Consider the following 14,331-nt stretch of genomic DNA (forward strand, 5'->3'; position numbering starts at 1 on the left):
ATGTTTATTTCAAGCACAAAAATACTTTTTTTTCTCTGCTTGGGTATTGATATCTTAAAATATGTTTTCTTGCAGTATTCTTTCTATCAGCAGTTGCATGAACAAAAAAGATCAGAGAAATTCTTCAAAGTTCTATATGACCGAATGAAGGCTGCTCAGAAAGAGATAAGATCAACAGTGACAGTTAATACCATAGACCTAGGTAACAAAAAAAGGGACGATGACAATGAGCTGATGACATCTGGTCCACGAATGAGAGGTAAAGAGATATTTGAGTGTGTGGGGGAGAAGAAGGAAAGGAACAAGGATAACACAGTGTTTATTTTTTTTTATTTTTATTTTTTTAAGATTTTATTTATTTATTTATCTTTAGAGGGGAAGGAGAGAGGGAGAGAAACATCAATGTATGGTTGCCTTTTGTGCGCCCCCTGCTGGTAGTTAGCCTGCAAGGAACCGGCCTGCAACCCAGGCATGTGCCCTGACTGGGAATCGAACCGCGATTGTCTGGTTCGCAGGCCCGCGCTCAATCCACTGAGCTACACCAGCCATGGCGGATAACACAGTGTTTAGATCGCACCTGTCTTTGTCATCTCACCTGCCTTAGTCGAGTGAAAAAACTCTACAGGATCAGACCCAAACAATGCATCGTTGATGCGAAGCAACTACAGTAGGCCCTTAAATACCGTTTCATTCAACGTAGATTATTTTGTGATAACATTGATGAAATACCTGAGGAACTTAACTCTTGTTTACATGATTTAGCCAAAATTGGTTTTGCCATATGTTATTTTGCTTGAAGTCACAGAACCTATCAATGGCATTAAGTGAGGACCTACTGTAGTAATTTGAAAATGTTTGATTTCAAGGTGGAAAGCATGGTAAAGAACAAGTGTCACAAACCTTTTGAATGGTAATGAAATTTAAATTTTAAGGACAGAAATTATAGCTCCAGACTCTAATGAAAGATTCTTGGTTTTTCAAATAATGAAGTCATCAGTATAGTGAATACAAATCATAAAAAATTAACAGTTTGAAGTTTGCCATATCTACCTACTTTTTTACATTTGTGAACTCTCATATTTGATATTTATCAGAAAGACACAAACCTGTCTAAAACTGGCTAAGCATTAAGACCTGTGTTTAGTGTCCCAATGCTAATGTAATTTTTTAGTTGCTACCTCAAATTCTTTTTGGGAAGTTATTGCACTTCTTGTCAGATGATATTTAATTCAGTTGTTATAGAATTTGGGCCTCTGGTGGCCTTTTTTTTTTAAATTAGCAAAAGGAAATTAATTTAGAAGGATAAGAGTACTTCTTTATTTTCAGTAAGAGATTCATCATTACATTTAAAAGAGGGAATGAAAGGGCAATTAACGGAAGCTTCTTCAGCAACATCCAAAGCATACTGCGTATACAGAAGAGAAATGGATCCAGAAATAGACATGATGTGCACAGGATCAGAAGTGGGAAGTGCTGAGGACAAGTCTGCGGAGGAAGTAACAATGAGCCCAGCCATCACCATCATGCAGCCGATCCTGCGATTTCTTCAGTTGCTGTGTGAGAATCACAACCGGGAACTGCAGGTATTGATAGTTCTGGTCTGTGTGAAAGTGGAGACCACTCCCTGTGGTTGTAAGCAATTTGAACTCAAAACAAACAAGTAGAATGGGAGTTTTGGAGATAATCAATAAAACCGATAGTGCTCCTCTGTAATAGGAAGACACTTTTGTATATAAGTGATAAAAATAAGATTCCTGTACAGATGAAAAAGTCAGGCTCATAAAGTTTCATTCTTTACAACCTTAAATCAGGTTGTTTTAACCTGTGTGAACAACTAATCCTAGTATTCTGGTGTTGGTTGAGTAAGTTACATTTGCTTCAACTGTGCCTTCGTGGTTTTGTAGATTTTAGGGGATTTCACCATTTATGGCCCAATTCATGTTTCATGAGTAAGGATAGAGATTACATTCATTTACCTTTATTAGAAGTGGAGTTAATATAGAAGATAATTTTTTACAACAGCGGAAGTTGATACCTTTGTAAACATAGTCCTGGTCTTACATCTTCTTTGGTACATTTCCTGTCAAATCAATGAACTTAGGGTTACCTAGGGATTTTGGCTTTTTAGTTTTTTAATTATTTGTACACACTGCTTACATGACCATGGCAAAACCACATGAAAGGTGAAAGAGTTTATAAGAACACATATCTAATATTAAAGAGACAGCAGGGTTTGAAGTTGTTTTCTCTAGTAAAGGTCTAGACCAGAGATTTTCAACCAGTGTGCTGCAGGAATTTTTAAAACATGCCAGTCCCTGACTACTTAGCCAGGGTCACTGACCGCTTTTCCCTTAGATTGTCAAATTAAAAAATGACAACAGCTAATACAATGGTAGCCCTCTGATGTGAATAAACTAAAATTGTACCTATTTTTTTTTTGTCAGAATGGCAAAAACAACCTTCTTTGGTGTGCCGCAGAATTTTAGTAATTAAAATTTATTGGTGCCATGAGATGAAAAAGGTTGAAAGTTGCTGGTCTAGACTACAGGTATTCTGAATGTTAAGAGATGTAGTTATGTAAATTTAATCATAATCCTCCAAGGGGATAAGGCCCTCAATTGATTCACGGCAGACGCCATGATCCTTGCAGACCACCGCACCCCGCCTTGGACAGGGCTGCCGCAGACCTCTTGGCCTGCGAAGTCCAGAAGCATCACGTCAAGAGTGAGGGCACTGGATATACCTTCATGCTTATTCCTGATCCACCTACTCTGTCTATGTAGGAAATTGATATATTATATAGCATCTGATCAAACATTTTTACTGATAGGAGTATGGGATAAAACAATTTAGAAAATGCTACTTATAAAATAGTTTTGATTTAATAAGGGTCCATGGTTATTCAACAGCTAATATGTGAAAGCAACCCATGTGTGCATTGACAGATGAATGGACACACAAATGTGGTGTACCTGTAGGAGGGAATATTATTCAGCCTTCAAAAAGGACATTCTGACACAACGTACGTGAACTTCGGGGCATTATGTTAAGTGAGACAAGTCAGTCACAAAAAGACAAGCACTGTGTGATTCCACTTGTGTGAGATCCCTAGAGGAGTTAAAGTCAGAGAGTCAGGGAGGAGGATGGTGGTTGCCAGCAGCTGAGGGAGGAGGGGTGCGGAGTGGTGGATAGGTGTAGACTTTCAGCTTTACAAGGTGAAAGGGTTCTAGAGATGTGGGTGCTGGTGATGGTATCTCAACATTTTGACTATATTTAATACCCCTGAACTATATATTTAAAAATGATGAAGGTGGTAAATTTGAGTATATTTTACCAAAATACAAAAAATTGAGGGAAAATTACAAAAGCAAATGAAAGCATAAATGGAAGCAATAAATTCAAAAAATAAATATATAAATAGGAATAATACATTAAAATAAAAGCTTTTATTTTTGTTTACCCTTTCACAAAGTTTATGCACCCCAAGAAAGTACTATGAATAGTTTGTTTTTCCTTGCAGAAATTTTTATGCACATATAAGCCTATTGATCTGTAAGCATGTAAACATTTTCTAAAAGCACATTGTATCATGTTCCTCAACTTAGTTATTTTTAGTTAATAATGTACCCTATTGATAAATTAGTCATTACTACTCATTTTATATCAGTACATGTTGGCGCATCACATTTTCACAATATTCCAGTGTTTGGGTGTGCGGTTATTTAGGAAACCAGTCACATCATTATGGATATAGCATGGTTTCCAGTTTTTGCTATTACAGATACTATGCAGTGAATCTCTTGTAAATATATATATATATTTTTCTATGAGATAATTATGTATATATTCTTTTGAGTAGTGGAGTTGTAAGTCAGCTGAAAATTTTGATGGGTACTTCCAAGCCGCCCTCCATAGTGGTTGTATCATTTAGCATTTGAAACTGTACTGTTTATAAGGGATCATCGCTTGAAAATTTGGTTGCTTTGTTCCCTCATAAACTTCTTTCTAGTTTCCTTATCCTTCTCCTTTTCCTATTACCTGTTATTTAACCCCCCTGTATAGTTTTAGGATAATGGCATCGAGAAATGCTTGAGAAAAACTATACTGATAAATATAGGTGCTTGAGGCAAAAGCCTAAGAGTCTTCTTTTTCCCCCTTAAACCTAGGATGAAATTTAATAAACGTGGACACTTTCTTATAAAAAGCAATTCCATTCCACATTGTCGTGGGGATCTTTTTGAGTTAGCAAAATACACACACAGAGAACCAGAAAGAACAAAGGTATTTTTTTAACCCTTAAGCTATATTTCCTTTTGCCTTCAGAACTTCCTGAGGAATCAAAACAACAAAACAAACTACAACCTTGTCTGTGAGACCCTTCAGTTCTTGGACTGCATTTGCGGAAGTACAACGGGCGGCCTGGGCCTGCTGGGTCTCTACATCAATGAGAAGAACGTGGAGCTGGTCAACCAGACTCTGGAAAGCTTGACTGAGTATTGCCAGGGGCCATGCCATGAAAATCAGGTAACCATGAAAGCAGTTCTGAATGCAAAACTATTCATGACTAATTGGGGTCAAATTGTTAAACAAGCCAACCCTTATGCACATGTCAAAGATCTTTCTTCTTGCTTTGCCAGGTATTTGTACTTTCCTCACAAAACATACAAAGACTGATTTGTAGACTTGCAAATTCCATGCCATATTTTAATTTGATTTCATTATAAAAGAAAATTCTTATGAAAATGTTCCAGATAAAAATCATACTTATCAGACAGAGTAAAACATGTTTTTTCATCATTGCTGAGTTTTCATCTTGTAATGAATCTTTCTAGAATTTGTGGAACAAACTCCCTTTGGCTTCTGTGGCTTCACTACATTGGGTAGCGTATATTATCTTTCTCATTGTCATGGTGAACGGGTGGAACTCATGAAATAGGTATTATTGTCCACATTTTGCTAATGAATAGGTTCTGAGTCAGAGATTAAGTGGCATTCCAGTGTTTCAGGGTGACAAATGGTGAATTGTAGAGCCGTTCTGACAACGCAGGACTTTTGATTGAGTCTAAATAGAGTGTTTTTTGACTCTATTACACTTTCCAGGGCAAAGTTTTAATTTTCACTTCCAGAATGTTTGCCTCTGAATCCATTTTGTTGGATATCAAGGGCACATTGTGGGAGCAGAAGACAGGACGCCTGAACGAAAGGGATGAGGGCCACCCTTGACTTTATTAATTGACTGTTCACCTCCATTCAAATGCCATACAAGTATGAAAGGAAAGTTGTCAAATCCTAAACATTTCTGGATATTAATTTTAAAGAAGCCACTGAGACCAAATATCAGTGCTTAACATAGTACATCAGTATGAAAACTAAATATGCTTTTTTATTGCAAATTATATGACCTATATACACATATATAGTGCCTATATATACACATGTATATGCACATATGCACACAAATATATACATACATAATGTAAGTACACAGGGTAAAACACAATTGTTGATATAAACAATTTGTTATGGGGTTATTGTTTCCCCCTCTAATAATTTGCATGTGACACTGTGAATATTTGTGGATTTGGCTCTTATTTTCTTTGACTTTACTTCAGTCTCCTAAGGCTTTTATACAATACAACCTAACTGTTGATTTAAAGTTAAGGAAAAATATACACATTCAGAGATTGGCTTTTGTTGTTGGTAAAACTATGTATATCTATAATAGAAATTGTGTGTTCCACACTTTGGGTCTCATAAGAGGATGAAATTGAGTTTTGGAAGTAGTTTACTTAATCAGGTAAGCTCTAAAAATAAAAGCTAATTCTAAAACCACATGAATCCAACATACACTGATAATATACTTAGTGTGAACCCCATGCTCTGCAAATGCATGTGAAGAAAGCAGGTTGCTAGCAAACTCTAGAGCTGACTTACAAATTGATTGTAAGTTTGGCAAATATTTTAATGATCAGAGAACCCTCAGGGCATGTAGAAGGTGGATGGAAAACACCTTTGCTTTGTGTTGGGGGAGTACATGTTTCCTCATGAAGGCAGTATGAAGGGAGAAATAAAGCACATCCTGAAAAATAGTATAGCATTCATTCCAGAGTTACTTTGATTTTTACTCTTTCTCCTTTAGTTGCATGGGTTTTGATGTTCCAAACCCCTTGACCCTGGGTGATTTTCCTAACCTTTAGATAGATCCTAAACTTCAAGTTCTGACATTTATCTCTCAAGATATTTTATAAGCTTTCCTCCTATAAATCACTCAAGTTTAAGGAATCTGTCATCACAATGGACAGAATGTCCCCGAACCATCAGGAGGCGCCTGGGGTCCCTGTCCACTGCTGCCCAGCATGTGCACCACCATCACCTGCCACTCATGTAGCACTAAGTTGCTAAGTGACCAAGATGCTGCATCAGTGCTGATAAAGTTTACTTGGAATCCTCAGGCATAAATTTAGGGCACATGCCCTTCCTAAATGAGAGTATTCTCTTAGCCAGGACAAATTAGATCTTAGAATTCTACATTAATGGAACTCCTCTACTGAAGGGCGTATTAGAATTTGTTGAGGCCCTGGCTATGTGGCTTGGTTGGTTGGAGCGTCATCCCATACATCCAAATGTTGCAGGTTTGATTCTTCATCAGGGCACTTACCTGGGTTGCAGGTTTGATCCCTGTCAGGGTGCTTATAGAGGCAGCTGATTGATATTTTTCTCTGTCTCTCCCTTCCTTCCTCTCTAAAATGAATAAAACATATCCTTGGGTGAGGACTAAAAAATTTATTGACTGCAAGAGTATTTAGCTTAGCCAGTGTTCTTTGAAATTCTCTAGAAATGGTTCCTTTAAAAAGATACCCATTACATACACTCTCTCTTAGTGTTGTGCATATGAAGTCATATAATCAATACTGCTCAATTAGTAGTCAGACTGTATGCAAAAGAACAAGTCAGACTTAACTCCTTGACTTACCGTTGTTTTAAAATGAAAGCTCAATGCTAGTTATATTTCAAATGTCAAAAAAACTAAGATGATTCTGTTATTTTATATCATATGACTTCTAATGCTCTTATATTAAAGAAAAGTTATTTTATAAACATTTTGCTTCCTAGACATGTATTGCTACTCATGAATCTAATGGGATTGATATCATCATTGCTTTGATTCTAAATGACATAAACCCTCTTGGGAAATACCGAATGGACCTGGTGCTCCAGCTAAAGGTAGAGTAAATCCACTGTTCAGTGGGAAAGTGACCTTGTCTGTAAACTTTCTTTCAGAGTTAACCCCAAATCTCCAAGTAGCTTTTATAAAAACCAAGATGTTACTTATTTTCAACGAATGAACTGACAGGGTTAGTGAAAGCACAGTGTACACTCAATTTCTGATAAAATGTCAAATAAACTTGGAGGTAATGTTCAGTTGGAGGGTACTTTATTAGAAGTTCTTTTCAGTAACTGCCTTGTTTCACTACTTGTCTTCTGTTTTTTATGTTATATTTTTCATTATATGGAGGAGCAAGAGGTGTTGAACATTCACTGTACCATATTTTTAAAATTCATCTTCACTGCAGAATTCCAGTTGTTGACAACTCACAGTTAATTGGACTGTGGAGAAGGAAAGCTGCACTTTATTGTAGTTTTGTGGTTCTCTTCTTTCAAAACATTTTTTTCTCATACATTGGAATTTTATTTTTTCCCAAATACTGCAAGCCATTTTACACTGCCCTTGAGAACTTACTTAAACCATGAACGTACTTCCCAGAAGTTCCATTTATCAGAGCTTACATGGTATGCAATTGAGGTGAATTTAATTAAAGGCCACATTATTGTGTTCAGCGTTAAACAGGCGATCAAATCATTGATTAAACACAATTTTTTTTTGTTAAGACAGGTCTATCCAGTACCTTAGCAAATATAATTAAGTTGCACTTTGTGTGAGTAAATTTATGGCCAAGAAGAATGATGTTTTTAGAATTCTGTTTCTGAATGCAGATACAGATAAATGCGTATGTCCTACTTATGTGGGGATTATACTAATGGTTCAAAATAAGCAAGTGTTTCTTTTAATATAATACAAAGTTTGTGTCTTCCACTCTTTTCTTTTGCCACCTGTACTAGCATTGGGTCCTTCCATCCACAGATTAAAGCACAGGTGATCCTTGTGTGGGTTGAACTCGTGTCCTGTTCTCATCAGCGTCACACTTTGCCTCGGGAAGCTAGCCTAGGCCTCGTGACAGATGACTTAGTTCCAGTTACCAGAAAAAAATGCTTATTGCATCTTAAATTCATCTCTAACCAATTCCCAAAGACACAACATCTAAAACCCTTGACCTTTAGCTTTTCAAATCCCTTATTAGTCTAAAGGTTATCCCTTAAAGTCTCATTTTTAATTGATATCACTTAATGGGGAAAATCATGAAATCGTTCCTCAATTTAAAGCAGAGTAGAGGCATCCTGAGAACTTAGGAGCCCAGACTTGTATAAAGTAACTAAATGATGGGGTACGACTTCAGAGGCCAAAGATATTCTCAGCTATTCAAATGAAAATGCTGTTTTAAAAAAGGGTCATTTAAAATATTGTTCATGTTATGAAGCACAATTTAAGTACACCTTTTCAAAATATGACAGAGGAACCAAGGAATGTAAAAAAATACCAAATGAATGGATTTGATTGGAAATATTTACAATATAGTTTTCTACCTAAACAATAAAGTGTCTGTACTTTTCTTTAAAAAAATCTATGAGGCTTTGTATATAGTGGCCAGTATGACAACAGTATTTGTAAGGCAGAATGATATATAGTGACAAATTTTAGGGGTCTTCCTTGGATGCTTTTAATTATAAATACTAGGTAATGTTATAGAGATACCACATTAAAAATGTTAAGGTCTTATTTTATATAATTTACCCTTGAATTTAATTGCTTAATTATTTATTATTTTAAATATACTTCCTTCTATTACTCATTTATATGCAAGTTAATGAATTTTTTACATATACTTTTTAAATTACATTTTATAACTGATCCGTGACTATAAAGCACTGAATTTGTAAATAGGTCATCTGGTTTTGTTTTGTTTTTAAGACTCTAGCTTCCTTTAGAAGAAAACCCTCAATTAACACTGCTATTTGCATTTGATTTCTCAGTGTATATAGGCTTTTTTACTTTCAAATTGATTCAGATTTCAGGAGATCATCTATAAGACTCTTACTCTTCTAACATAGTATAAAAAAGAAGATTGGCTAGAAAACAATACCTCAATGCCAATAGCATTCTGAAACTGGATGTGCTTGAAAGTTATTATGCATCAGGCCTGCTGGGTGAGGTCCATCAGAGAAGACCACTGTTCTCTGGCAGGGTTTTAGTTTTGGGTTCTATGGGGTCAGTTCAGATTGACCCTAAGGATTTGAACTCTCTGCTAATCCTGGAACCTAATAGTTTAGGTATGTTGTTTGTACAGGCAAGATGCTAGATTATAAAAATATACAAATCTGTAAAATTATAAAGTAAAACAAAAAATTAATGCCATCTCTGCCACAAAATACTAAAATCTTTTCAGGATAGGCCCATGACATGGGTATCATCATGTCATCAACTTCATCATCATTGTTATCATCATCATTAGTCATTTAAAGATAATTTTTAGGTTGCACTTCTGAAAGAAAAAAATAGTTGGATAGAATTTGGTATTAAAACTACTCAGTAAATTAATTTGAAAAAACCCTGGCTGGTGTAGCTCAGTGGATTGAGCACGGGCCTGTGAACCAAAGGATCACGGTTCGATTCCCAGTCAGGGCACATGTCTGGGTTGCAGGCCAGTTCCCAGCAGGGGATGCACAAAAGGCAGCCATACATTGATGTTTCTCTCCCTCTCTCCTTCCCCTCTAAAGATAAATAAATAAATAAAATCTTTAAAAAATTAATTTGAAAAACTGTAACAAAGTTTCTGTGGAGAGTGTCTGCATACCAAACAACTGCTTCAGTTTAAGTTTTCATCTGTAAGGTGTTAATGTGGGGTCACTGAGAAGTAGTGTAAGGACATTTGACTGTACTCCTTTTGTGCTGCTATGAGAGGTCGTGTGTGGAGGCTGAACTTTTTGACCACTACAAACACACTGTGGAGATGCCTCTCAGAAAGTTTTTTTATCATCGTGCAATGTGCCGCAATTCTAGAGCAGTGCTCTTAAAAACAATGTGAAGAAACCTCTTTCCGGATCATGAGAGTATTGTGCTTTGTGTGGCAAGACTTTCTGTAATTCTGTGCACCTATTTTGGGTAATAAATCAACTGTATCAGAAACATTTTTAATATCTATAGGTAAACTGTTTGAGACAATATATTTGTGCCAAATTAGAAAACATCAAAGACAACTTAAACTATTTCATTCTTTATTGGACAAAAATACAAAATATTTTTCTTGTACAACCCAGATTGTAAACATGTGGCATATATACTGTCATATTGTGGGACTAGTTATCAATAAGTTTATATTTTATTTCTAACTCATGAATTTAGAATTTTATAAATTTTCAGTAATTATTGCACAAATTTAGAATTTTGATTTGATAACATGTATTAATGTTTCATGTTAAAAATAGTATGGTAAACTCCCTAAATTATGTACCATTTCTGTGAAATGTGTCACTGATACTGGATCAGCTTACCGTCTTGTTAAAAATGTCATCAGAGAAATACCCATTAGGGATGAGTGAAGAAAAATATGATTATACTTTAATGCATTATATATAAATTAAATCTTATTTTTAAAACACCTTTTCACCAATATTTAAAATAGCCCTTGTAACTTATCTCCCGTGATTCATTGTTTTTATTTTGTCTTGACAATAAAGTAAAACGTTCTATTTTAAAATGCTAATAAGCCAAACCAAATTAGCAGTTTAAAATTCTGTTTGATTGAAAAAATGGTCTTGGTAATCTCAATTAAAAGAAATGCAGGGGACCATTAACCCATGAAATAGATTTTTCTTGTGCATTAACTCAATCTGTTTTCCTAGAACAACGCCTCCAAGCTTTTGCTGGCCATTATGGAAAGCAGACATGACAGCGAGAATGCAGAGAGAATTCTTTTCAACATGAGACCCAGGGAACTGGTAAGAAAACTTTTGAAAGCTGGGTTACTGAAGTACAACTGAAAGGGATAAGTTTGTAGCATGCATGTCAGGAAAATGTCCAGTGACTTCCGTGCTCTACCAAGGCAAAATGACACACTACAAATACCTCAGAAGACCCCATGATGGCAAAGGCCAGTGTAATTTGGGTCATTAATGATTTTGTTGGTTTTGTCCACACTTGGCACTTTTCTCAACCAGATTGTCCCACTCTACTAAACTATCTGCAAATTCTTTTTGATAGGAAGAGTTTGCTTTACTTTGTGTATTGCAATATATGAGGAAGGTGTATAAAATGTTTGTATGTTTCAAAAATTATATTTATACCTTTTTTCTGAACAATGAAAATAAAATCAATATCTTAAATTTGTTCGTATCAGTGAAATGTTGCAGAAGCTTGTTCTAGAGAAAAATTGGAGACTTGAAGGGGATTCCACAGAGATCATGAGTGGGCCTTCCTATTGTAGAAGTTATATTTTTTCCACATGGAAATCATGAAATAATATCAGCATGCTTGAAAGCATTGGGTTTAGAAGTATGGAGAACATTTTTCAAACCAGGTAGCTCCATGCCCCAGTGACTAAATCCTAGGCTTGGGAGCATCACTGTTGGCATTACCGGGAGATGCTGTGGAAGGCATTCTTTTGCTTTCTGATAGTAAGGAGTGGAGTTGGGGAGGACAGATAGAGACAAAGCTAAGATGCATTTTGATTTAACATATGTCTAATGAGTGTCTAGTATCTGCATGGCAGTGGACTAAGAGGGGGCAAGAAAACTTTGCTTTAGTTTGAAATAAGCAAGCAAAATATGACCAAAGACACTGAAATTCAGAACAGGCTGACAGGGACCAGAGGGGAGAGGGGAGAGAACTTCAGGGGAAAGGGGGAAGGATTCACAGAAACTAGTATAAAGGACACATGGAGAACAACTAAGGGGGGTGGAAATGGGAGGGAGGTGGGGAGTACGGCGGGGGGGGTGGGCTGGGAAGGGAGTGGGGAGAGAAAACTGTACTTGAACAATAATTAAATTTAAAAAATGTTTAAAAAGAGAAAACTTTGCTTTAGTTTGTATATTGGAATATATTAGGAAGATATATTAAAAATGTTTGTATCTCTCAAAAATTATACAATATTTACACCTGTTTCTGAACAATAAAAATAAAATTAATACCTTGATACTTGCGGTTAAATGGGGCAATGGGTTATATATTCATTCAAAAACAGACTGTGCAATAACCCATTGAAATGACTGTTTCCTTGGCCTACAACACATTTAATCTCATCATTCACTTCCTCCATGCCCACTGAGTGCCTCCTTGCTATAGGGCGGTTCGCCTCTTGAGGGCAGATGCTGTTTTATCTGCCGCTGGGTCCTCAGTGCAGAGTCTAATGTGTAGTACCATGGATCCCTGTTACCTAGCGGGCCTTTAATAAATAATGGCTCCTTATTGCGGTTCCAGACTCTGGTAATTCATGGGAACGTTGGCACTGTCAGCATTCAAAAATCAAAGCAAAATCTTCTAAGTAAAATAGGGAATATTGTTCAGAAAATACTTCCCTGCTAATTTAAATAAAGATGTTTTCCAAGGCCATTTTCATTGAGTTCTTTGATGCTTTTAGAGTCTTAGGAAGCATGCCAGCTTTTAATTATACTTCATAAATGATGTAAAAGGCATGCTGCTTGTGGCATCTCAAACCTTGCTGTTCTTGTTGGTGTTTTTGGTAGGTGGATGTGATGAAGAACGCCTATAACCAAGGATTGGAATGCGATCATGGCAATGATGAGGGTGGAGACGATGGTGTTTCTCCAAAAGACGTTGGACACAATATCTATATTCTGGCCCATCAGGTATCATGTTTTATATCGTTATACGATTTTGCTAATCGTATCAATTATGTCTTGTGTCATGGCTTGTCATCATGTTTTCAAGTTCCGGTTCCTTCATTTACTCAGCACTTACCCTCCCCACCCTTGCCCTGGGCCAAGTAGGGGCAAAAGCTCCCAGAATGCCTGACTCTGCCCCCAGGGTTATGCTAAGGGATCACACACACACACACACACACACACACACACACTCTACTTGACACCAAAACCACTGGTTCAAGAGGGAGTCCTGTGTTAAATCCTGAGGAGGAGGTAAATGCCGGCAACAAATGGAAGTCTTTAAGGAGAAAGGGTGAGAGGCTACTGAGATGACAGAAAGTATAAAGTAGGGGGTACATTTAGGTCTAATCAGGACAAACCTTGTGCAGAGCTTTTGGACTCTGTGAATTGCGGGGAGGCACGCTTCTCAGTGGTTTCCATTGGAATTCTAACAAATATGAGGCTAACATGAATTCTTTTGGAGGAACAATTTCCATTTTATAACAACTTAATAAAAACAGGTGCTTGATAACTATTACTTGATAAATTTAATTCTGATATCTAAGTTCTAATTTTATCTACTAATACAGGTTTGTTTAAAAATTTTCTGCTATGTAAATATAACCAGAGACATTGAAATTCAGAACAAACTGACAGTAACCAGAGAGGAGGTGGGAGGGCATATGGGAGGGAAAGTGGGGAGGGGTTTCAGGAACATGTATAAAGGACACATGGTCAAAACTGAAGGGGGGTGTATCGAATGTGGGAAGGGGGGATGGCTGGGGTGAGGGGCAGTGGTGGGAGGGAAATGGAGACAACTGTACTCAAACAGCAACAAAAAAGAGGTTAAAAAATAGAAAAAAAATTAAAATTTTATATGTATATATGCCAATTTGATTTTCTTTATAGTAGCTCCCTCTTTTTTTATGAATAAGGTCCGAGCTTTATAAACTTCCCCAATCTTGCTCTCTAATCATTTTCTCCCATTGACAGTCTCTCCCTTTTCCTGCCTTCCTGTACATTTTATCACTTAATTTAACAAATACCAATAAATATAAGGTAAGAATCTTGGTAGATTTAAAATTTTTAAATTTTTACAGTTTTATTGAGATATCATTAACATACAGCATTGTATGAATTTAAGGTGTTACAAAGTTGTCCTTAGGCACTTCCTGCCCTTCTCTGTCCTTTGTCTAACTGCCTAATGTATGCACACTTAAATATAACTTTTATGGAATATTCAGAAGAGTCAAATTCTAAAATATATTTCTTTAATTCAAGTTATTTAACTATAAATGAAACAAAAACAACTTCCCCATTTCATGCCTTTGGTAA

General features: G+C 36.3%; 1 protein-coding gene across 3 annotated transcripts in view; it reads left to right on the top strand.

The window, feature by feature from the left end:
• The window catches only part of ITPR2 (inositol 1,4,5-trisphosphate receptor type 2), a 456,496-nt gene that overhangs the window by 302,510 nt on the left and 139,655 nt on the right, over positions 1–14,331 (top strand). For all 3 annotated transcript variants that reach the window (XM_037033923.1, XM_037033924.1, XM_037033925.1), the window contains 6 exons: positions 76–259; positions 1,327–1,583; positions 4,324–4,524; positions 7,114–7,224; positions 11,020–11,115; positions 12,859–12,981. In XM_037033923.1, coding sequence (XP_036889818.1) covers positions 76–259; positions 1,327–1,583; positions 4,324–4,524; positions 7,114–7,224; positions 11,020–11,115; positions 12,859–12,981 — 972 coding nt within the window. The remainder of the gene's footprint in view (positions 1–75; positions 260–1,326; positions 1,584–4,323; positions 4,525–7,113; positions 7,225–11,019; positions 11,116–12,858; positions 12,982–14,331) is intronic.

Source organism: Sturnira hondurensis, unplaced genomic scaffold (assembly GCF_014824575.4).
Source record: "Sturnira hondurensis isolate 20B ecotype Veracruz unplaced genomic scaffold, ASM1482457v3 Scaffold0021795, whole genome shotgun sequence".
Classification (NCBI taxonomy): Eukaryota; Metazoa; Chordata; class Mammalia; order Chiroptera; family Phyllostomidae; genus Sturnira; species Sturnira hondurensis.